Source organism: Falco peregrinus, chromosome 7 (assembly GCF_023634155.1).
Source record: "Falco peregrinus isolate bFalPer1 chromosome 7, bFalPer1.pri, whole genome shotgun sequence".
Classification (NCBI taxonomy): Eukaryota; Metazoa; Chordata; class Aves; order Falconiformes; family Falconidae; genus Falco; species Falco peregrinus.
The window spans coordinates 13,738,213-13,763,772 of NC_073727.1; the positions used below are offsets into that span (position 1 = coordinate 13,738,213).

General features: G+C 41.9%; 1 protein-coding gene across 3 annotated transcripts in view; it reads left to right on the plus strand.

Annotated features, from left to right (window-relative positions):
* The window catches only part of PTCHD4 (patched domain containing 4), a 92,558-nt gene that overhangs the window by 20,767 nt on the left and 46,231 nt on the right, over positions 1–25,560 (plus strand). For all 3 annotated transcript variants that reach the window (XM_005239190.3, XM_027789180.2, XM_055810762.1), the window contains exon 2: positions 5,157–5,637. In XM_005239190.3, the coding sequence (XP_005239247.2) occupies positions 5,157–5,637 (481 nt within the window). The remainder of the gene's footprint in view (positions 1–5,156; positions 5,638–25,560) is intronic.

Consider the following 25,560-nt stretch of genomic DNA (forward strand, 5'->3'; position numbering starts at 1 on the left):
GCTGACATAAATCAGCGATACGTGGGACCATTTGAAAGGCATGCTTCAGGAATTCTTGCTAATTGGTAGCTGTGCAGTAGGGAGTGACTGATATAAGGTCTCCATGGATAACTATATGAGGGACAGGGAAATCGCGGTGGTTTGGGGAGAGAAAGATCCCTCCAGAGTTTTACAGTGAGGTTGAAGGCAGGCAGGAACAACTCTATATGTTAAACCTTAAAGGAAAAGGGATTTAATTTTGTTTTTATTTTATTTTTTTTACCTTGAAAACCTTAGGTGAATTAAAGCAACTGACTTCATCCTAACCTTTGTGGATTTTAGTGTAATACTTTATTTAACCTACGTTTGGTAGAGTAGGAATGTCCTTACCACGAGGACAAACAACTGCATTGATCTTATTAAGATGTTTATCACACAATATATTTTTGATAGGCATTCCTGGTTGCCCTCTGTTGAACATTTTTAAGCTTTTAAGACAAAATAGAGTTTAACCAGGATTGCATGCTTTATCCTAACATTTCTATAATGTAGCTTGATAATTATCCATCACTCCAGTTGATAAGATGTAGCAGTTAAAGAAAAATAAAAATAGAGATGAATTTGCTGGCAAAGGTCCTGCGAATGTACTTGAATTAAAATGATCTCGCAGTAGGGCACAAGGGCTCCTCTCCTCCTTGCCAGTGATCTGAAATGACTTCTAAACCTCTCACCAGCCCTAACCTCTACTGAGCAGGGCGCTGGGAAGGCAGAAGCCATGACATCTCAAAAATATTTTAAACCCTCTGTTTTTCCCATGAGAGAGAAGTCAGTGGAGGATGGTGCCATTGGAAGCAGGGAGGAGAAGGTGTCCTGCCCAGGGCTGGCATGGCAGTGGGCAGTGACACACAGAACCCCTGGGATGGGAGCTGGGGCTGCAGCAGCCACGCTGAAATTATTAAGGAAACAGAAAAGGTCCCAGGTAATTTAGCAGTAAGGGAGTATTGCTAGTATCCCTCTGGGCTGCATGCAGAGAGATCTATGCCTACATTAGCACCAGCAAAAGATATTTAGCTCAGCAGGAGCAGCTGGTTTTGTTTAACCTGAGAGATCCCGCACTCAGCTCTGGAGCAAGCCAAACATCCCCATGACATTTACACGTCTTTTTAAGATATTAATGGTCCCAGCATCCTTCACTGACAAGCTGCTAGCCTGAAATATGGGAGGGGTTTATTCTGCATCCATCCATTCACCATTAGTGATTTTTACTGCTGAATGGACAAGGAGTTTGGGTTTTCAATCACATGCAAGGCCAGGTTTGCATAAGCACAGGCAGTAAAGTCCATCATGCTGGAGGAAAAGAAGAATAACGCTGCCCACATCTGTCATCTCTCTCTCCTCTGAGAACCCTTAGTTCTCATCCTTCTCCCTTTCAAACTCTAAATCTATCAAATGACTTTGAGGCATCTAGAAAAGAGAGGGGAGTACAGAAAAAACAATTTAATAATATCCATCAAATCAAAGATTTTTGCTTTGGCCCATGTTTAAGATCAAATATCACAGGCCCCAGCCAGCAGTCTATATTTCACACCACTTTTAAAGATGCTCAGATCTGGAGAGAATTAGCTGCCATCGGGATGGGCCACGACCCTTTTTGTCCTCTGGGAGAACAGACACTGTGAAGTTTTCATTAGACATTTAAAAAAAAAAAAAAAGAAAAGCACATAGACACAGCCTGGGAATCTGAAGTTCAGGCTCCAGCCATGCTAGTGACCTTGCTAAAGACAGTTATCATCTTATGTTGTAGATCCTGTGGTTACATGTGGGTGTACAACCAATAACTATTGTTATTACTCGATTTTCCTGGTTTGTTTATCTGTGTATAAGGTCAAAGAGTGGCGACATATGCATGTAAATCTGTAAAGGGATGTGTAGTCTGAAGCATGAAACCATTGTTGTGAAATTAAAAATGACATCATGTAGGTGTATACCAGGAAGGATGTGCTAATTAATAGCAGAAAGTGCTTTTTTTCATTGAAGAACTAGGCAGAATGAGAGATCTTGTTCAAAATCTGCCTGGTCTTTAGGCCTTATTTGTGCAAGTCATTGTGGCTTCATTTTGTTTCCCAAAGCTTAGGCTTAGCCCAGGAGTTTAGCTGTTCACATCTTCTTTCACCAAGGTGGTCCTGGATGACAACAGAGAACATGGGAAGGCAAATAACTCCCTGAAGCACCCATGAGACATCCAGAGGTAGTTAGGTCCCTGGCTTGGGGGCCTCTGGGAGATGCTGAAAGTCATGTTGGCAGCACTCGATCTTCATTTTCCCACACATCAGCCTCCACCTGCAAAAAGGAGGTGAAAGGCACTCTTTTTCCCCGTCTTTCTCCTGTCTATCTTGCTGAGATTGTAAGCATTGCTGTGACAGCCCTGCCTAGCACAACAGGGCCATTATCTCTCTAGAGTGTTTGGCAAAAAGTACGAGCTGTATTAGAAAAACGCCCCATTTCCCCAAATGCTGTGGTGGCAGGTTTGTGTTTGCGTGCTATAAAAGCAGTCGAGGCAAAACCTTGGGCAGATAGGAAGCAATCTGCCTTTGGAAGGAAAGGGATGGACAAAATGACCTCAAAGCAATTCAGCATCTTTGATTTCCTCGATGCCATCTGAAAGCTCGCTCTCTGTTTTGCTGACATATGAGCTGGGTGCCCTATTGTACATCAGTGTAACAAATAGCCGTTATCTTCGGTTTCATGGGAGATATGGCAGAACATGATTTATTTGTGCCTGATCTGTTGCCTCTTTTGAAATGCTGCCATCGTTCGGTGCACCTTTCCAAGAGGAAGGCAGATGGTCATCACAAAGTTTCCCGTAACCTTGCCTTGTGTGCTGCATAGTGAATCAATGAAACCTGAATTACAGTCCATTGTCTGGGTCTGGAGCTGTGCTGCTAAAGTATCCTGCAGTGGCTGAAAATGTTTGAATGTCAACACTACATATATACTGAGGAGATAGGACATTTCTCCCTAAAATTTCAAAGCAGTGCCAAAGGGGGTTTTTACCAAGAAGTTGCACCTGATGTGAGCAGGGACTGCATTGCTCAACCTTAATTACCAGATTGGTAACGTACCTTTTGTGTGTGTTAGCTGTGACCCCCTCCTCGGAAAGAAAAAAAAAAAATTGGAATAATAACTCTAAACAGGATTCTAACATGAAATGCCAAAGACAAGGATTTTTTGGAGCCAGACGGCACCAGCTGCCCCTCTGCGCTTGCTGTCTCTGCTTCTATGACATTTGCAATGAGGCTTCAGGTGATTTGAGAAGCTGGCATTAGACTGCAAATCACCTTTCATGTCAGCTTGTGCCAGGATACCTTGCCAGAAGTCGTTATTTCTGTGGGAAATAACAACTGGGAATAGGGAAAAAATGAACTTCTGAAAAGCACTTTGTCACTTTCCCTGGACTGTGGCAGGCAAACGCTGAAAACAGCGTGAGCTCCTCCCCTGAAAGCGGGCCATGGGCAGAAATTTCTGTGGGGGGATTACCCCCTTTGCATACCGGAGACAAGCAAGGTGAGTATAAAAAACATTTTCAGTGCTGTTGTTCAATTTCTGGTATTTATTTATTCTATGAGCAGACATGCCAGAAGACATCTATGTTTTGTAAAGCCTGGTACCTTGCTTCATTGATTTTTCCTTAGGATGGGATCATTACGATGAACAGATCTGACAATTTCAGATAACAACCTGTGTGCAGCACAAGTGTTTCTAGAAATGGTTAATGTTGGATGTAATAGATGTTAAAAGTGTCCCCGCTCTTCTGGCCTTTCACAGATGACTGCTTCCAAGGGTGTGTAGGGCAGAGCATCTCCCAAATTCAGGCTATCAGTCAGCTCATTCCCACAGCGGATGCATTATTTCATGTGAACTCACTGCTGCAACATGTTTTATACATTAACTGGTTGAGAATGTTCTGTTTTTATTAAATAGAAGAGGAAAGAAATCTAAAAACTTATAACCTAATTTACGGGACGGGGCAAAGTAAAATGTTATTTGGTGTGCAACAGACATTTAATCCCCAGGTTTAGAGTTTTTTGATCAAAGAGATTACTTGTGCTAGGACATTTTTATCCAATCTACTGAGTCTTCTTCCTCAGTTTGCAACTGGGTTTGATCTTCTAAATCCACACAAGCTTCCCCTGTCTTGAAAGGGGCACACCAAAGTTATTCTAGAGAGCTAGAATAACCAGTGGCTTAAAAGCAAGGACCTTCCTTACAGGACCTTTCTTTCAAAATCTTTCTTAAACAACAACAACAAAACAAAAAAAAACCCAACCCAACAAAACCAAAAAAACCCCTCCACCATCTAAATGAGACCAGATAACCCTACCCCCAAAAAAATGCTCTGGTCTTGTAAACAGACACGGGCTGATCCTGAATGCACCTGATGTGTCCTTTACTAATTGTCATGGAGTTTTGTATGTCCTAGCCCATACCAAAAAAATAAGTGAGACCAGAGAAAGGTCTATGTTCTTGAAATATAAAAAACAAATCCTGAGGTGTAAGGTAGGTTCTTTTCTCTGTGCCACTGATATAAATTAATGAAATCTCAAATAAACAAATCAAAAAGTCCAATTTCAATTATATTTTTCTAGAGCCAGAGCAGCTATTAAACTTGGTGGATCGTCTGCGTTGACATCTGTATACTGAGGAACCAGGCCTCATTTTCTGTACATTTTCCAACTTCTTTAAAAACATTTCCAAAGTGTCAGGAAAATCACAATTCTTCCAGAAATTGATCCTAATCTCAAACAGCTCGTAATTCAGTAGCTGGAGATTTGTCACAGTTAGAACGCAGGGAAGCGACCCCTGCCGTGGGGTGAGGAGCTTGCATGCTACACTTCGGTCCCCGAACATCTGGGACCACAATGCGTATCTAAGCAGTCCCTGAGCTGCAACACAGCATTGCAAATGAGTCTCTAATGAGTAAGCAGTAGAGTTGTGGCAGGCAACAGGGATGCATCCCAAAGCCCACTGAAGTGAATGGCACTACTCCCGTTGACTGCAGTGGCCTTTGAGTGGAGCTCGGCATGCCTTGTGAGAGGAAGGTGGAGTTGAACGATAGCACTGTATCACCTCTTACACAACATAACCGCATGCTCGTCTTTTTTTACTTTCTCTCTCAGGATGGCAGGAGCAGTTTTATTGGCCACCAGCTCGGAGGGGTCATGGAAGTGCCAAACAGCAAGGACCAGAGAGTCAAGTCAGCCAGAGCCATCCAAATCACTTACTACCTCCAAACGTATGGCTCTGTCACCCAGGACCTCATTGGGGAGAAATGGGAGAGCGAATTCTGTAAACTGATGCACAAGATGCAGCTGGATCACCAAGATCTACAGCTCTACTCATTGGCATCCTTCAGCCTCTGGAAGGACTTCCACCAGACCAGTCTCTTGGCCAGGGGCAAGATTTTGGTGAGCCTGATGCTGATTCTCCTGACTGCTACCCTCTCGAGCTCCATGAAGGACTGCCTTCGTAGCAAACCTTTCCTGGGACTCTTGGGAGTACTCACTATCTGTATTTCCAGTGTCACTGCGGCAGGGATATTTTTCATTACTGATGGAAAATATAATTCTACTCTGTTGGGAATCCCTTTCTTCGCTATGGGTAATTATTTATCTTCATAATAATAGGATTAACAGAGTTTAATGACAGGATTGTGAATTATATCCTGGTTATAAAAGTGCAGATTTTACCTTGAGTGAAAGTAAGTCTAAGTCATTTTCATCTTGTTAAATTGATCTGTGCCTTGCCATAAAAAGAAAAGAAAAAAAAAGAAAAAAAAGGAGAAAAAAAAAAAAAAAAGGAAAAGGAAAAAACCCAAAGCAGTAGCAACAATAAAGAGCAAATGATGCTGCTGGAATCTCAGCCAGAGTGAGAGAGGGGCAGTTTTATTGATCTCTGTTACGAAATGAAGGAGAAATTGTTATTGAAAACTAGTCAGCTCAGCACAGAAAATGGATATGTGTTGACCCGACTTTGATGGGAGGCCAGCGGAAAGAGTAAGTTAAAACAGGAGGGCACTGGGGAAGGAAAGATTTTAGCATCCTTCCCGGCAGAGGGCTTCTCCTCCAGCTCTGTGTGAGGGGCAGAGGGGAGCAGCTTGGTGTAAGAGTAAGATTGATGGTCCTTATCTCAGAGAGGAGATTACTGTTGTGGTGTTTGCCAGGCTGTAAGCAAAGGGGCCTGTCAGTATCTGTAGCGCATAATCCCTCGGTTTGCGGAGTCCCAGATCAGCTGCAGAGATTTCCTTTGTGTCACACCCAGGCAGGGGAAGGTGCAGAATAAGAACAAACACAAAATCCAGCTCTTTTAGCAGAATTGCTTTCATTCCTTCTGTTCCCATTTCTGTTCCAAACACTTTTTAGTGCCTCTTGTGTGGTTCATGAGTTTGCTGGGAAGGTACGTTGGAAAGAAAGAGGGAAGCACGCCTAAAACGGCTTGCTGAGGCAGCGCTGCTGGGTGCAATCACATCCCAGTTTGTCAGAGTTTCACCATATTGTGAGTCTGAACCCCAGCAATGCCTCGATGCAAAATCTCAGCAGTGGCGGGCCAAACCCAAACCCCTGTTTTTTTGATGGCAGGAAAACTTATCTGTGGACAGAACTCTGCATTTTTATGGTTAATTTCTTAAATCTCATTCATGCTTCTAGTGCTCAAACTCAAGTCCTGTGCTACAGTGAGAGATACCTAAATATGCAAAGCCATGAGCTAGAGTCAAGGTTTGGAGAAGGGTCTTGTATTTTTCTTAAAAACCTCAGCTTCTTAAGAAATGACATTTTCTTGCTCTTCCCCTTAAGAAAATTCCTGTAGGTATATGCACACACCCCCAGCTCCCTGCCTCCTGTGGTGTCTGTCCCCTGATAATGTGTTTGTGTCACTAACCAAGGGGGCTGAGCCGTAGCCTCGTCAGTCCTGCACCTCTGGAGCAGCTGGCTAAGGTGGGAAGGAGTGGCATGGGGTAGATGGTCAAGACTCCAGAAGGGAAAGGGGAGAGTGAGGTAAAAGACCCCAGGGAATTCCATGATTGGTTCAGCCTCTTTCATGCTGGTAAACAAAGCCGTGCCGAAGCCTCTAGTTCTGTCACCTGCGCTGTGAAATTGTGGCAATGGCCCCTGTCGCAGTCTGTCCCATGCCAACTCTTCAGATGCTCTGCAGGCTTTGCAGTGTAAGAGGACTTGATGGAAAGAAAGTGCTGAGAGGGGGAAGAATGCCAGCAGGAGGAGCAGAGGACATGCTGGGTTGTGACAGGGATGGATCCCAACCTGAGCAAAGTGTGCGGGCTTAGGAAAAAAAGAGATCTGTGGGGCTGAACGGAGGAAAGGATGACAGCGGGGAAAAGGAGGCTCCTGTGTGTTATCAGATCGCGGCAACCTTTTTCTTGGGTGTCAGGAGGTGTGTATCAAAGGGTAGGGGCAAACAGCACTGCCTTGCTTGTGCAGCAAGTTGAGAAAAAAGCACAAAAAATACTGACATGATGAAAGCACCTTCCCTCAATTGTTTATTCCTCTGCTAGTGTCTCTTTTTAGATGGTTGTAGGCATTGGTAGCCCATACTCTTTGCTTGGGAGTGGCAAATTTGAGACCTGTCGAGGAGCCCTAGACAGTGCCTGTAGGTGAAGCTCATCTTTGCGCTGACCTCAAAAAGCACCAGCATCCATACGGGCCAGGAGCATCAGTCCAAATGGCAGTAACACTGCGCTCAGTTTATACAATCCCTGCAGCCCCAGGGTGAGACAGGGGTGGGAGTCTGAAGGCAGAGAGGCTCGGTTTCCCGTCAGGATGGTGGTAAGCCAGGACTTTGTGTGCTGTCTCAGGAAAGTGATGTTTCTAACTTTCTGTTGTGTTTTGTGCTGTCATTCTTGTCACAGCCACTTCCAAGAGCAAAAGAAAAGAAAAAAAAACAAAAACAAAAAAACCAAAACAAAACACCACAAAACCTCTATTAAAGTGAGATATTTGCAAGGATTGCTTCTATAACACTATACTGAATGAACTTCAAGTTGAAAAAGAAAACATTTAAGTAACCCTTCCACAGAAATTTCAGTCAAGGATCTCAGATCAAATTGGATATACCATCAGGGAACAGCTTGCAATGCCTGGGAAGTGCTGCTGCTCAACGTTAGGCAACAGTTTTACAGTTGGGAGAGCTAAAAGCCAGGGTGTGTGTCTTGCCAAAGCCATCCTGCAAAGTGCCACGTGCCTTTAGTCCCTGCAATTACCATGCCAGCTAACAAGACCTTGCTCTGCCCGTGATATACTTAGGGCCTTACAGACCCAGGCTGTGCACAGCACAGCGTTTTCTGTTAAACCTGATTTACGGCCAACAGATCTGACACCTTAGAGTAGATCCATTGAAAATCCCAAGACCGTCCTGTGGGTCAGTCCATAACTCTGGCCCATGTTGTGCCAGTGTCCCATGCTGCTAGCACAGCAGAAAGCAAATAATATATCAAACAATAATTAAGCAAATATAGATGAAAAAGTGTGCAAGATGGGGTTTCCCAGAATTACAAATGCCAGATTTGCAATTCAGCCTTCTAAAGTCAAGTTATTTAGACTAAAAAAAAAAAAGGAAAAAATAGCCAATAACAGCCAGAAGGTGCCTGCAAGTGCAATACTACGCAGAATGCACAGGCAACCTTAATTCCAGCAGCTTCTAACTTTGGAACACTTCAACCTGACATTTGCAAACTGTCCATTTAAAGTATATTTGTCTGGTCAAAATATACAGTGTCTTCTGACATTCACTTTTCAAAGGATTAATTTTAATGGAAATTCTGTGATGTTCTTCTGCAGTTTGTCCTTTTTCCTGCAGAGATGGCAGGATGCTGCTGTCTGAATGAAAGGAGTAACCCCAGACTTGAATGAATGTTTAGGTCTATCACTCCTCTTGCAGTGCAGAGCTTCTGGGGGTTTCAGTAGGTGATAAAAGACTATCTAAAAGTGAAATGTTTTATATTTTTTCTAAATTTGGACTGAATGACCTAGACATTAATTATTTACTGTAGTCCTGCTGTGAGGGAACACTCTGCTGGAATAAAGCATCTCTGATATACTGGGGGAAGAGTACTAGCTCAGATTGGCTTTTCTCTTCTTTATCCTTGAAGGTGAAAAGCTTCAGTCTTAAGCCAGGGATGAGGGCAGTGGTGAAAAATTCTGCTTGCTCTGACTCCCTCTTCATGATACCACAGTCTTCCTCTGCCTCAGGAATTCCAGTTTCCCCAGTACAGCGTCTACCACTGTGTTTTTGGACTCAGTGAGGAGCAACTCTTCAGAAAGGTCCTGTGCAAATAACGCTCTGGCTGCCAGAAGCTCCTGCAAACAGGAGCAAGAGGTGCTGATTTTTAGCTGTTCATGCCCCAGACAAATGGCCAAATGTGGTGAGTTAGAGAAAAGGTGCTTCTTAGTTTCAGGGCTTCCTCCTTTAGGGACTGGACTGGACCTAGGTGTTTTGTTTGTCTTTTTTTTTTTTTTTTTTAAGTCAGTTTTTAGTAACCACTGTGTGAAATCAGGCTGTGGGACAGTTCTACCTTCTACCTTGCATGACTCTTCTGAGACAAATGCAAACTGCAATTTCTTCTGCACGTTTGACAACATCAGAGCTGTCACCACCAGGTGAGTTTCAGATAGGGGCTAGAGGGTCCAATAATTGAGTTTCAGATTTGTTCTAGACATCAGAAATGGATACGGGTAGATGTTCACACCTGCCTTTTGTGTTTAGATTCACGATGCAATTTCAAAGGGATGTTATGTACGTGACATAATTACAGTTTCCCATGCCTAATCATCACTAATTAATACAACCAGAAGGTTAACTACATAATTGAGATATTATTGCTCCCATGATTTGCTTTTTAATGCACAGAAACCACACTGATGTCATCTGAGAGATTATGATTTAACTCAGCTGAGGATCTGACTCTATATTTTTAAATACAGGTATATTAGTTATGTCATTTTACACTGTAATTATTTTTTGCCAGTCCATGAAGTACCTCATTATACAGATTAGTGAAAATCTTATGTTAAAAATGTAACTACAGTGTAGTTAGAGTCTAATCATGCTTTTTGTATCATAAAGTGTATGTGTTTCTTAGAAGGCTGGATTCGCAGTAGACATAAGAGATATTTCCTGCCCTTTTTAAGTCCAGACCATGGAGACCCCAAAATCTTCATGGGAACAATTATTTGTCATTGAGTCTTTAAAGAACACTCAGCTCAACGGATGCCCTACAACACATTGCAATATCATTACTACTAGGACTAATAACTATACTGCTAGTAGTGGTCTGGTTAAAAGATACAAAAATGTTAGGAAGCAATAGGCTACCTGTTTCCAGCAGTAACCCCGTGCCTGATGTAAGACTGCAAGATGGATGGCAGAGTTTGTAACAGTGCAGGCTTTTCTGTTAAAATTCCCATTATCCCTTCCCCCGAGTTATTCAAATGGAAGGAGGAAGCAAGGCAAAAGCAGACAGGACTCCAGGCAGTTATTAGCATTTCAGACAGAAGCCATCTAACCTCCTTCGGATGGCAGTTGTTAAACTAATGGCTGGTGATCACCTTTAAGCAAATTTGAGATGTCACAGTATTACCATTAGTGGTAGAGCTGTGGGAAATTACAGAAAAAAGTCCTAGTGCAGATGAGGAAGTTCGGGTTTTTTTAAACCTCAGAAGGCAAATGTGAGCACTAAAGTGCATGCTATCACTAGTTCACCTGTACATGAAGTATCACAGCATTTCTAATCTTTGCTTCAAGCATTAGACTTTCTGATTACAGCTGCAACTTAGAAATATTTCTGCAGTGACTCTGGCTTTGGTTTTGGACTTTTGATGCAGCCATAAAGCAAATCCCATATGAATCTCAAGTTCTATGATCATACCCTATCTGTACGAGAAGCAGGAGAACGACCCTTTAGAGTAAAGAGACCTGCCGACATAAAATTCCACCACTCCATGCCTTAAACATAGAGCAAATCTGTCATTTTAGATGTTATGGCAGTTCATGTCCTCACTAACTCAGCAGATCACTAAGGACTTAGAAGTATCTTTGCCTTAATTAGATGGTGGCCATTCTTGACTTTTACAGTGGGAATAGCAAAAAAAAAACCAAACAAAAAAACCCCCATCAACAAATAACCCCCCAAAAAACCCCAAACGAAAAAAAAAAATCCACAAGGCAGCAGAAGAAAAAAATGGAAATATATAAAAATGTTTAAAGTGACCTATTTCGATGGGCACACAACATAAATAATTCATATGAATGGGCCTAGGCGTTCTCCATATTTGTAAGGTTGATTTCCCCATAACCTGGTATACTCTCTAACAAGTCTATTCCCAGTTGCAGAGAGTTGTTTTTTTCATTTCTATAGGAAAGGTTAACTTCCCCAAAACAGTCTTTCCTGAATTTTGAGTAGAAGACCAAAGCCTTTCTGGGATGGTTTGCTACACTTACAACTGTGTCCTGGAGCTGTCATGCTTAGGTAGAGACAACAGGACTAGGGCTGCCCTTCTCAAACACAGGTGAGATGCAGGTATCTCTGCCTGGGTCCTTTGGGCCTTCTCGTGTCCAGCAGAAAAGGATGCATGAAGAAACACAGCAGTCTCGGTCCTAACAGGGTTTGTAGCACCTAATTTCAGATGTCCTGAGTGTTCCTCCCTTAAGTCACACAATCTGAATTTCCTTTGCAGCTAACAGAGAGAAATACACAACTCCAAAGTAATTTGGACCATCATTTAGCACATATTTGCGATGAGCTGCATTAATCTCTGCAAGGTTCTATCCATCTCTGACAAATTTAAGGTGACTCCTTAGACTTTCAACACCTATGGTTATATATATACGCTCCAAGTTTTATATATGTATGTATGCATATACACAGCATATATGCATAAACAGACCTGAATCCCTTACAGATTGAATTCTAGCACTTTTTTTCCCATAGAGAGTTACCAGAAGGTCTCTTATCAGTGCCAATCCCTTGGGGCAGTTGCTCCACCCCAGGAGGTGGGTCTGCAGGTCTGCCACTCAGTCAGTGATTCTGAGGTTCAGCTCAGGCTGAAGCATTCATCCTTGGACCATTGCCCAAGCACAGACCATCACTACCAGATCCTCCATAATGACAGAGCAAATGCAAAAGGCACTGGCTGGGTTTGTAGCTTGAGAACAGTCAGCTAACCTGTTCCTCCTTCTGACTCTAGCAGGAACTCTATTAACTCATTTTTCCAAAGTGAAGTTTTGAAATACAGTTGTCTTTTATTGTTGTTGTTATTGTTATTATTATTATTATTATTAAAACAGCTTCCTCAGCTCTCCAGCTGCAGCTTACAGACTGGTAGCTGTCATTTGAGCTGCTTCTAACTTGCTGCAAGCATTTCTACAATCCTTTGAAAAAAGTGGTTTGATAAGAGAAGAGAGTATGTTTTGAGCTAAGAAGTCTAAGGCTGAAAGGAATGGTTTCTTTTGCACTTAAAAATGTATGTTTAGTATCCTTAATATACAAATTCTTTACAGATAGTAACAGACGTTTCCTTTTCTGATGCCTCACACATTTGTCTGAACACCTCTTCCTTTCATTTTTCTGCTCTTTCATGGCAGTGCTCATTCCTATGACTGAGTTATTGAAGGTTCTTTATTGGATGCTCCTTTTCTGCGTGTTGATCTCATTTAGCAGGAGTTTCATTCTTCGTATTTAGTATGTTTTGATACACATCACATTTACATTTGGCTTATTTGGGCTGGAAAGGAGCTGCATCATGGTAGAAATGATTTAGCTCCACGTACATCATCCCTAATAGGGCAGTGACAAATCCAGCCTTGAACAGCACCATTGCTAGCAATTCCATAACCTGCCTCGACAGCTTGTTCCAGTGTTTAAACAGCCATACATTTATAAAGGTATTTCTTAATATTTTTGCTGCTGCAGGTTATGCCTATAACTTCAGAGTCTGCCTGGCCTGCCTGTGGAGTGTAATTTTTCACAGTATCTATGTATTTGCAAATACTTTTAGGCTATTTCCTATGTAGGGTTGTGCTTAATTCAGCTTGGATATAATTTCCTACCAGATCTTTTTTCCCCAGATATTTTACTGTAGTTCACACGTTCCTGTGAGCTTCATCTGTACGGGAAGATTGATGGTGGCTTCTGGTCTCTGCTGGAGCACTGTGGATCTGCAGGAAAAAACAGATGTGGAATAGGCTGAAGATGTTTTTGGCATGTGGTGGGAAAATGCAATCTTGCATTGTCCTTTATTTCCTGCTGGGCAGGAAAGGTGGGCTCTGCTAGCTGGGGAAGCACAGAGCGAATGATCCTATGCTCTGTCAAGCATGCTGTCTGCTCACCTTATACACTGTGTTCCTCTCTAGGGAAATCCAAACTTGTGCCTCTGTTTTTTAGGCAAAAATGAAAGGCAGCAAATGCATTTACTTTCTCCTATAATACATTTTGTGTGCAAACAGCCCCTGGAACTCACTGTTGCAAGATATGGTTGTGGCTCAAAATTCAGCCTGACTCAGAAAGGGTTGGATTTTCACACAGCTAGCTAAAACATCTTCATTATTTTGAATAACATTGCAACACTAAAACATAATAGTAGGGAAGAAGTATAAAAATTAATGACCATGTTCAAAGCCCAGTTCAAAAATGAGTACAAAGAAATTTCACTTGTGAAGAAATTCTCCCATAGCAGCCTTCTTTCAGTCTGATAATTTTCCCCTGAAGAGTTAGGGAAAGAATACAGAACTCAGTAGACCATTTGCCAAATGTTCTAAATCAATATTTATCTGATATATTCATCTGCAATATAACAAATTTTGAATACAATTAAAGTCTTAAAGAGCCTATTGCAAATACAAAACCAACTAAAAAGACCATACTTGATATTGTATCATTTGCACATCCTTTGTGCAACTGCTAGCAAGTTGAGGTTTTAATAATTCAGTTTGATCCTTCCATTTTCAATCCTCTTTTTTCACTTCATTTCTTTCCCACGAAGGGACTTCTCTCTGGTGGGATAACTGCCTGCAATAACGTGCAGCATGCTGAAGCCACACGGGCTCAGGGCTTATCTCTCCATGGGTAGCAAATAGTAGTGGCAGCCTGTGTTATTCCAGAAGTATCTTCCATGTCCTTGAGATACACCTGTGTCACTGGCCTTCGGACAAAGGTATACTTGGGTATTACAGCTGTGACTTGCCATGCTGGACACAGCAGAGCAGGTCATGTTTCATCCACACCTGTATGACCACAAGAAGAAGCAGGACATATTATTTTGGTTGCTCAGAGCGGTAGTGAGAGCTGCAGCAGCAATAGATGTAGGCACAGGGCGGCAAGTGGTACCACCAACTGAATGAAATGGAAACCTCAGGCCCTTGCAGCTTTGGATCATTAAAGATGCTCTTTTTTTCTGGTTTTGTCCTTTAGATGCAGCTGTAAAGCAAAACCCTTATGAATCTCCTGTTCTATGATCATATTCTACCTGTACGAGGAGCAGGAGATACCCTTTGTATCTTTACCACTCTTGTACCCTTTAGAGCAACAGTGGCTATACTGTCCTCACTGTCTTGGCTGAATTTCAGCGTGGATAATTGCATTTCTATCTTTTTCAAATTCCCCCTGCTATGCAGGTTAGATACAGCACTGGCGAGCACTGGTGGCTCAGAGCACTGAGCAGGTGGTGCTCTGTTAAACAGATGCTGGTTTTTACCCAGACGTGGTTGTTTCACTGGTGGATGCACTGGCCACGTTATGTGGCTCAGCAGCTTCTAAAATCATTCTGTATTCCCCGAGAACATGTAGCTGCGTCTTGGCATGTTGTCATTGCATTTTCTTGCAGTAATCTATGGTATTTCAGCAGCAGAAAACTTTTTGCTCATACTCTATATTCTTAAAGCCCAAGGAAGAAAACTGTTTCTTTACAGCCTGATGTGACACACGCCTGCCCAACCCATACATCCCAACCCACATTCAAATGCAAATTTGCCACAGAACTTTTACACAGTAGCTCTCCCTGGTGGTACGAACCCCATTGCTGTTGATACCCTGAACATAAAGAAAACTATTTTGCTAGCATAGCCACGAAACCAATCAATACTATATCATTTTACAAACTTACCTAAATTCAGAAACTGCAGGTATGATCTACTAGAGGGAGCACTTGCATTGCTTTATAAAGAGGACCAAAAGGCAGATTACTGCACACCCGGTGAGACCCTAGTGGGTGAAAATTTCTGGGTTTCGTTAAGTTTCTAGTTGATATTTTTACTGTTACTGTTGAGAAACTATTATCCTCCACAGAGGATACAGAGCTGCAGAAGCCGAAGGCAAAGAGGTGTTCTGCATGGTGAGTGCAGAGCAACAAAACCTGTTGTCCTTCTACAGTAACTCAAACCAGTTTAGCATGCAGTTTTCATTACAGCAATTTAAACCTTCTGAAACTAGACTGGGAGCCCTGGCAATAAAAGCCTGTTTGTGCTTTTGTCTGCCAGTAGATACCACAGCAAAAAGAAACTGTGCAAAGAGCTAAATCAAAACCCTTCTAATGCACAGTCTTCTCATGGGAGCAGCTGAAAGAGAAGAGGACCCTACAGGAGAGATGCTAGCTACACTACTGAAAGCATTACCAGAAAGTGCAGTGTAGGGGCTGTACAAGAGCTGAATATAATAGGCAAAAGAAAAAAAAAAAAAAAAAAAAAAAAGTGTAAATACCTCTCCCATCACACTTCCAGTCAAATTCAAGGCATTACTTTAAGGAGTGAGAGCTGCTGGACTCACCTAGACTTCAGCTCTCTGCCAAAGCACAGCTCAGCACCTTTTGTAATCCCTTATGTGGGCCTTCAACATCTCTCCTCTCAGAGCTAAGAAACGGTAAGAACTTTATCATGCGGTTAGCCTGCTTTTAAATTAATAACCTTGGTAGGGTGTTGAGGGAGAGAAGGCTTTACTAATCATAGATACAGATGTTCTACCTCTTTCTTAGGTTATTTGAACTCAGGCTCTGAAAAACACAGTTAATGAAGCAAGTCTCAAAAGATCTCTCTTACGTGGATTTTGACCTTTAATACACTTATTCTTTCCCTGAGGGGAAAGTAATAGAATCTCTTTAGGGACTATTTAAAAAAAAATAAATTTATTATGATTGAATTCTTCTGCTCTGCCGCAATTCTTGAAACTGGCCAGGATGTACGATAGCAATTGGTGGTCAAGGACAGACAAACAAACCCAAATGCATACATAAACATAGAACACTGGACAAAACAAGGAAAAAACATCAATCCATTTTCCTTATGTACAGCATAAAAGTAAAAAAACTGTGTATGTAGTAAAGAGTCATGGTTCAGTTTTCAGAGCAATGAAATCATCAAACCTCATCCACTCAGGAGCTTTGCTCACAAATTGGAAAAGATGCTTTGTCAGCTTTTAGATTGCAAGAATATTGTCAGTGGTCCAGGAGACCTTTCCTTGTCTTTTGTGACCTCTTCTACCCGACCCTGTCACATTTGCATGCTGCTTCCGTGGGACCTGACACTGTATTGCAAAACACACAGCAAACAATGCATTCCTTACAAAACTTTTTATTTTAGCTATTGATACATTTTCCTTGGAGTTTATTCAATGGTTACTTGAAAATATAAGTATCCTTAGTTTCATTAGTCAGTGACACAAATGTCCCATTTAATGTCTTTATTGGAATGCATTGCAAGGTTTTTAACTCTTAGAGGGGATGGTTTGACTTGACTTTAATAAGGAAATGTGAAGGCATCACAGAAATGTTGAAAACCAGATTTTTTTTAACCCATAAATCAGGTTCTTCTATGACTTTTCCCTTAACAGTGTGTGTAACTGGGTCCACTGATAACTTGAAGAGGCAAATGGAGTGCACAGGTCATATTGAAGGTCCCTTATCAACAAATCTATTACGAAGTTGTTAGGAACTTTTTCTGTTTTCTCATAGAGAGGACTGGTTTAACTTTACATGACAAAACAAAGATGATATTCTTCATGATGATAAACTTAGCCTAGTACCCCTCTACTGAGCTTGGTGTATTGAGAAATGGGTGAAATTAAAAGGATTTTTTAGGTCATTGAATCCAACTTCTTGTGACTGCAAAATCTTAGTCTTAGGATATTTTAAATGTGAAGCTCAGTAGGCAAGTGTCATCTCAGCTAACTTTAACCATCTAAAATTTGGGTACCTGTTCTAAATTTTAGAGTAATTTCTCATATCATTAGGACAAGGAATCTAAAAATGTCTCTGGCAAATCAGGCCAAGGCATCATCTAACAGAATACCCTATCTCTGCTAATGCCTGGTAACAGATACGTTGGAAAGAACAGCAGGACAGGTCAATTGCCCCATTCCTAGACTATCCCTCTGGTTCATGGAGTCACAGATAATGTCTCTGCACTTAGCAACTCCTCCAGGATTTTGCTTTTTTGCCATGTGAACTCATAGTATCCAAAAGTTCAGCTTAACTCCATGTTGTGCAAAAAGTAACCTTTTTAAGATTCTCATAATTATCATTAGTTCCACTGATGACCTTAGTTCTTGTGTAGGAAGAGAGAGTGAATGTGTCTTCCCTAGAGATCTTCCTCCTATCATTCATAATTTTATAATTGCCTCCTCCATAAGGTGATCAGGTCCTATCCATTTAATCATCTGTCATATGAAGCCATGCTATATGGGTTTGGCCATGTTAGATTCCCTTTTAATGACACCTGGAACCCAAATTCTCTGAAAACTCTTTGAAAAGCTGAACCCAAATACTTATAGGAATATCAAGTTCACAGAGAGAAAAACTACTACCTTGAAGACTTTACAGTTTAGGGAAAGGTAAATCTGCTCAAAGCCATGGCACCCAGCTCATGTACAACTTTTGGTATCCAACAATGTACAGAGAAATATCAATTTCTCTCTTGGAGTTCCTTAAAAAGAAGAGGAATTTTACAGAAGAAGAGGTAAACCGATGCTGTAATCTAGAAATGTAGCTGGAAGTAAATTGTTACAGCCAAGTTAAAACTTGGTTGCCACTGTCTAGGTAGCCAAAGGCATCAAGGAGCTTAATCACAAGGAAATTGCTCAAGTCCCTCAAAGACCTTAGATTTTGTAGCCCCTGGTTAGCTTCCATAGTCAGAAAATCCAGATTGACCCTTGCTGGCATCTGGATTGGTGTGAAGTTACTGAGCCTTACCTGACCTTTACCCACTCACCTAGATTGCTGAGGAGGGACAATTAACAATTAAAAGTATCCCTCTATTGTTCTGTGACTCTGTCAGGAATTTGGGATTTATATTTCAAAGAGTCCTCAGAGAATTGGAATGGAACGGTACAGAACTGAACAGAACAGGATAGAGCAGAACAGAACAGAATAGAGAAAATTTTCAGTTGGAAGGGACTTACAACAATGATTGAGTCCTACTGTCTGACATCAGGGCTGACCAAAAATTAAATCATGTTATTCAGGACATTTTCCAGATCCCTCTCAAACACTGACAGGTTTGGGGCCTTGACAACCTCTCTGGTAAATTTATTTCAGAGTTGGATGAATCTCTCAGGAAAGAATTGTTTCCTAATATCCAGTCTAAATCTCTTCTGGTGCAGCTTTGAACCATTCCATCAAGTCCTATCAATGGATCCCAGGGAGAAGAGCTCAGCACCTCCCTCCCCACTTCCCCCCTCGGGAAGCTGTGGGGAGCAATGAGGTCGCCTCTCTCCTTTTCTCCAAACCAGATAAACCCAGAGTCCTCAGCCACTCCTCACAGGACACTCCTTCCGGCCCTTTCACCAGCTTCATTGCCTTCCTCTGGATACGTTCAAGTACCTTCCAGTTTTCAATTCAGGTTTCACCAAAAGTCAGCAAAATTAGACAGTTATTTCTCATACATTCATTTGAAAAAGAAATAGTCTAAAAATTATGTTATCAGTCCAAATGTAGGAAACTTTTTATTTCCTGGGAAATAGAAGTGAAAACTGTTTCTAGTTTTCATAATTTTCAAGTTCTTTATTTTCCACTCTAAAACCTCATTTTATTTTTCCTCAAGAGAAATAGAGAAAAAGGGGAAGAAAAAATTCAGGTCTGAGGAAATGAAAAAAGGAGAACATCCAGGAGTTCCTTTCGCTTTTTAAATTGTAAACATGCAGGAAAGAAAATAACATTTTAGTAGATGAAAGATTTAAGTATAAAAGTTCCAATAACTTGATCTTCTAAAACCTTTATGTTAAATATGATGGCAACAGGCATTTTAACACTCTACCTAGATCAAATATTTATCTGGAAAATAATCAGTAAATATTACCCAATAAAGTGACTTTTTAAATGTTGCAATAATTATTTCCATGACATCATAGAAAATAGGTCTTATTCAATAAACCTGGTGTTTTTTCAAATTAATTTCAGGTTTACACAAGAAAAGAAATCATGTTGGTGTAGAATACTCAGACAATCGTAATTTGATTTACTCCTGCACAACTTTGTGATTAATCCCTGTATTCATACTACATTAAATCACTGTAGCTTATATTAAATGTAATAATGAAATGTTAATTTGTAAATGCACACTCCTCTTGCTGGAAAGACATAAATAATCAGGCCAAAAAAAAATATATTCTATACTATCCAATACCTTTCCCCATGTTCTGGAGTGAAAAAGAAATCAACAGTAGTAAAATTCTCTGATAATGCGAGATTTGGCAGATAAAAATAATGAAAATTCCACCCAAGCACATCGTCTAGCAGGCTTATTTTGTCAACATGTGCTTCATCACAGTTAAGTGCTAGATTATGCATCTAGAAACAAGGATTGTATTCACTTTTGCAAGATGAGCAACTGCATCCCCTGAAAGCAAAAACAATGATATCACAGGAGATAATGCACTGAATACGAATTCCCAGTGTGCTGGTGTTAACACCGGAGGATGAAATTGCAAATGCATGTTAGAGAAAGAGTAGGAAGTTGACATCGGTTAGATGAATGACTTTAGGAAGATGTTAATTGGCATTTTGAGTAGGATTCATCTGATAAAATGTAGATGACTCTTGTGTACGCAGTATCTCTGTGGCACTGTTAAGCCCTTCCTAGACTACAAAACCAGAGTCCTTCATTGGGAGAAATACAGTGTTCATGTCGTTTTCAACAGCAGCCAGTTAGTTGTATAGGGCAGGTGGAGATGGCATAACAAGATCCAGTGTCTGGAAGCTGAAGTTAAAACCACTTCATACATACCAGAATGAAGATGGAATTCTTTTACACCGAAAGCAATTAACCACTGGGACAATTTTTCACGGCTTGATGGCTTCTGCATGACTAAAAGTTTTCAGACTAGGACTGTATTTCTTTGCTTACAAGCTATACCTCAAAAACTGTGATTTTGATGCAGAAATGATAGGTTACAATGTTTTGGCGTGTGCCTATAATAGTTTTCCCTAGTCTTAAAACCTATGAAGTTTCTGTTATGGAAGAACATATTTTTTTTCCTTCTGTCTGCATGACAATCAACTTTCATCTTCTCAGCTTTATCCCACTGTTCCTATTCTATGTCCACCTTCAGGGAACTTCATATAAATGTCTTCACTCACCAAATAGTCCTACAGAATAATCTTATGTTCATATCTGTTACATATCTTTTGTTTTGCAAGACCTTCATAATAAATACATCCACCCTGTTATTTTTGCATATTACACAATAGTATTTTGTAAGACTGTCACATTACAACCATCACGTCAAAAATCCAAAATCACCTCCAAAAAACTTCCTTATTAGTACATTTTGACTAGTGTCCAAGCTCCATTGACCCATTTGATATACACAAAGGTTTTCCTTTTTTCTTCATTTGTTCCAGAACATTTCTAGCTTTTAGGTTTTTCAGAGCAGCTGTGACTCATCTGGCAAACTCTTCCAGGCCCGCATGTCTTTTTACTCACACAAATCCAACAAGTGTGAAAAATACTGGAAAGCTATTATCGTTCTCATGGTTCGCTGGCTTTTGGTCACATTTTGCTTGAACTTACCTAACAGTACAACTGTGTGAAATGTTGCATCACGAGGATTTTCTCTAATCAAGCCTTACTGCATCTTTTTGCTTAGTTTCTGTTTTCCTATTACTTAACAACACTACTTTTCCACAAACCCACCCAGTGTTTCTACCTTGGGACTAGTATAGAGTCCCAACAGAGAGCCAGAAAAATGCTCATCTCTCTATTAAACCAAGTGTTGCCTCTCAGCATAGAGATTAATTTCACCTAGTTCCCTTATCTGGTACCTTGTTAACAGTATTCCTCTTTACACTTATCTTGCCATTTGCCTAGACATAAAAGCTCGTTTCAGTGGTTAGCAACTGCTGTACTCTATCTCCTAAGATCAGCATCATGATTAGCTCTTCACATCCCGAGTCCCTTGGCACCCCCTTTGATGTCTTTCCAATACAACCTGGCAGCAATTCAGTGAAGATGGTCAGAACCGTCACACTGGTACAGTCATGAGGAGGCTGAGGAGGTTTGCTTTATGAAATCCAGTGAAGGAAGAAGTCTCACTAAGAGCTGAAATTCAAACTCTTCTCGATCCCAGTTGTAGCACAAGATTTTTAACATGCTCCCTGGTTCTGTGCTAATCACAGTCTGGATTTCACAACAGTGTAAAGCCCATATGTGGTATCTCAGATTGTAACACAGGTCAGAAATAGACTAAAAGTTTTCTCCCACTGCAGCTGTCCCTTTATGGCTTTCTTTTGGTAGCTTGCATTCCTCAGATTACTGCCGGATGCTGAATTTCCAGTATAACAGATCAAGGCAATATCCAAATCATTTGGGAACCTAGCATTTTCTGGAAATCAGAAACTGCTGCTTTACACAGTCTATGTTTAGAATTACTAGCAGAAGGGAGCAATTTTTAAGGGAAATAGAAATAAAGCAGTTATGTTGCTTTTTCCTTTTTATCCCTATTATGCCAGTTTTTTACTTCTGCTGACAGTGTCCTAGAGATATTGCTGTATCATTTCCCTGCTTCTGCAGATTCATCTAATCATACATTTTTCTTCCACTTTTTTTTGCCTCCTATACCCCTGGATTCTTGTGGTCCATGTAGTTCATCAAATGTTCTTTCTTCATCCTTTCTTCCCACAACCTTACATGCCCTTGGCTCTTCAGCATCAAACTGTGGTCTTTCTTGTTTTCTCTATTTCCAGCTACAGCATTTGATTCCTATTTGCATCAAGCATATGACATGTGACCATGAGGCTCCTCTAACCTCTTTGGACATCTCTTCCTTGGTTCCCACATAATTAGGATAGCAGTGTTTCCTCACTACCTCTTCTTAGAGTCAGTAGCCTTGTAAATCCCTCTGTGCCACCTGCATGCCGCATGCACCGATAATCCCCAGGCAAGGTGACCTTGTCGAACCATAATCCATAGTCTCCTTGTTGCCTCTTTGACTATTAAAAGAACACAGTTAACAAACACAAACACAATAATCTTCCAAGTGACAACTAAGGCTTAAGCTTACCGGCATAGAATGGCAGAGGATCCAAGCAGTGAATAAGGCTAGAAGGAGAATTTGCTTCCAGTGCCATCCCAGCAACCCTGCATACGTGCTGCCCACTCACCCACATGCTAGTTTGTAGTGTCTCCCCACACCAGCTCTCAGGATCTTGGAAAACACAGCTTCTTGTGGGGGGCTGGGAGTGGTACCATGGTGAGGAGCACTGAAGGACCTGACTAGAAGGTACTTGGCTCTCAGCATCTCGGCACCTTTTCCTACATCTTTAGAAATTAACTTATTGCTCTTCAGAAAAAGTATTGGTGAAATGAGCTAGGCTACACTGCTCATCTGCCCTTTACTTTTTGGATTTTAATGGGTGAAAATCTGCCATGGGCTGCAGGAGTTATGTTGCTAATTGCCTAAGTGGGGTCTGTTCATGCTTCTTCAGGCAGAGTCCAGCTCTTATGTGTTACTTGTCTTTAAGACCTCCATCTTCACAGAATCATAGAATGCTTTGTATTAGAGGGACCTTAAAAAGCATCTAGTTCCAACCCCCCTGCCATGGGCAGGGACACCTTCCAGCAGCCCAGGTTGCTCAAAGCCCTCTCCAGCCTGGCCTTGAGCGCTGCCAGGGATGGGGCATCCACAGCTGCTCTGGGCACCACTCTCACAGTAAAGAATTTCTTCCTAATATCTAATCTAAATCTACCCTCTTTCACTTTAAAGCCATTGCCCCTTGTCCTGTCACTACAGACCCTTATAAAAAGTCCCTCTGCAGTTTTCTTGTCAGCCCCCTTTAAGTATTGAAAGGCTGCAACAAGGTCTCCCCAGAGCCTGCTCTACTGCAGGCTGAACAATCCCAGCTCTTCAGTCTGCCTTCGTAGGAGAGGCACTCATGGCCCTCCTCTGGTCTCGCTCCAACAGGTCCATGCTCTTCTTATTCTGGGGCCCTAGAGCTGAACACAGTACTCCAGGTGGGGTCTCACAAAAGCTGAGTAAAGGGGGAGAATCACCGCCCTTGACCTGCTGGCCACCCTGCTTTTAGTGCAGCCCAGGACACAATTGGCCTTTTGGGCTGCCAGCACACATTGCTGGGCCATGTTGACTTTCTCATCGACCGACACCCCCAACTCCTTCTCCTCAGGGCTGCTTCATATCCATCCTCCACCCAGCCTGTATTTGTGCTTGAAATTGCCCCAACCCACACACAGGACCCTTGAAGCTGGCCTTGCTGAACTTCATGAAGGTTGCACAGGCCCACCTCTCAAGCCTGTCAAGGTGCCTCTGGATGGCATCCCTTCCCTCCAGTGTGCCAACTGCACCACCCAGCTTGGTGTTATCAGAAAACTTGCTGAGGATGCACTCAATCCCACCATCTGCATTGCCAGCACAGGTCCCAATACCAACCTGAGGAACACCACTCATCATTGGTCTCCGCTTTGACATGGAGCCATTGACCACAACTCTTTGAGTGCGACCATTGAGCCAGTTCCTTACCCACTGAGTGGTCCATCTGTCACATCCATGTCTCTCCAGTTTAGAGACAAGGATGTTGCATGGGACAATGTCAAGTGTTTTGTAAGTCCAGGTAGGTGACATCAGTTGCTCTTCCCTTATCCACCAATGCTGTAACACTGTCATAGAAAGCCACCAAATTTGTCAGGCACAAATTTGCCCTCAGTGAAGCCATGTTGGCTGTCACCAATCACCTCCTTATTTCCCATGTGCCTTAGCACAGTTTCCAGGAGGATCTGCTCCATGATCTTGCCGGGCACTGGGGTGAGACTGACTGGCCTGTAGTTCCCCAAGTCTTCCTTATTTCCCTTTTTAAAAATGGGGGCTATATTTCCCCTTTTCCAGTCCATGGGAACTTCACTGGACTGCCAAGATTTCTCAGATATGATGGACAGTGGCTTAGCAACTTCATCTGCCAGCTTCCTCAGGACCTGAAGATGCACCTCACCACATCCCGTGGACTTGTGTACCTTCAGGTTCCTTAGATGGTCTCAAACCTGATCTTCTACAGCGAGTGTTCTTCATTCTTCCAGTCCCTGCCTTTGCCTTCTGTGACTTGGGCAGTGTGGCTGGAGCACTTGGTGGTGAAGACTGAGGTAAAAATGTTGTTGAGTACCTCAGGTTTCTACATGTCCCAGGTAACCAGGTCTCCTGTTGCCTTCTGGAGAGGGCCTACATTTTTCCTAGTCTTCTTCTTATCACTGATGTACCTATAGAAGCTTTTCTTGTTGCCCTTGACATCCCTGGCCAGATTTAATTATATCAGGGCTTTAGTTTTATAATCTGATCCCTGCCTGCTTGGAAATTTTCTCTGTATTTCTCCCAGGCTACCTATCCTTGTTCCACCCTCTGTAGGCTTCCTTTCTGTGTTTGAACTTGTCCAGGAGTTCCTTGTTCATCCATGCAGGCTTCCTGGTGGTTTTGCCCCACTTCCTCTTCGTTGGAACACATCACTCCTGAGGTCAGAGGAGGTGATCTTGAATATTAAGCAGCTTTCTTGGGCACCTCTTCCCTCCAGGGTTTTATCCCATGGTACTGTACCAAGCCGATACCTGGAGAGACCAAAGTCCAGTATCCTGAAGTGCAGAGCAGCGAGCTTGCTGTGTGCTCTCCTCACTGCTCTAAGTATCTTGTCTGGTCACAGGCAGCCAGACGCCTACAGTCAGGACCTCCATTGACTGGAAGGAGCTCTGAGGAGATCCGTGATGCCTCTACCAGGAAAGACTTGCTGGTTTAATCCTGGTATGCACAGAGAAATAAAAGCATCATGAAACAGGAGAGATCTGTGTGTCAGATACTTCCAAATACTTGACTAAGATGTTTTTGTATTTTTCTGTTAGGAAAAAAAATACTGTTGGCTTTGCAGCAAGACAAAATATGTATGTGGTGTGTTGGAGAAGGGACGTTTCTACTTTACTCTCCATCAGTCTTCCCCTTTTCCAAAACTCTCCTCAATAAATCAGTGTGGAAATGGCAGAAATCATGCCCTTTTCTCCCTGGCTTCTCATTGTCATGGCTGAATTCACAGGATGAGTCTGTCA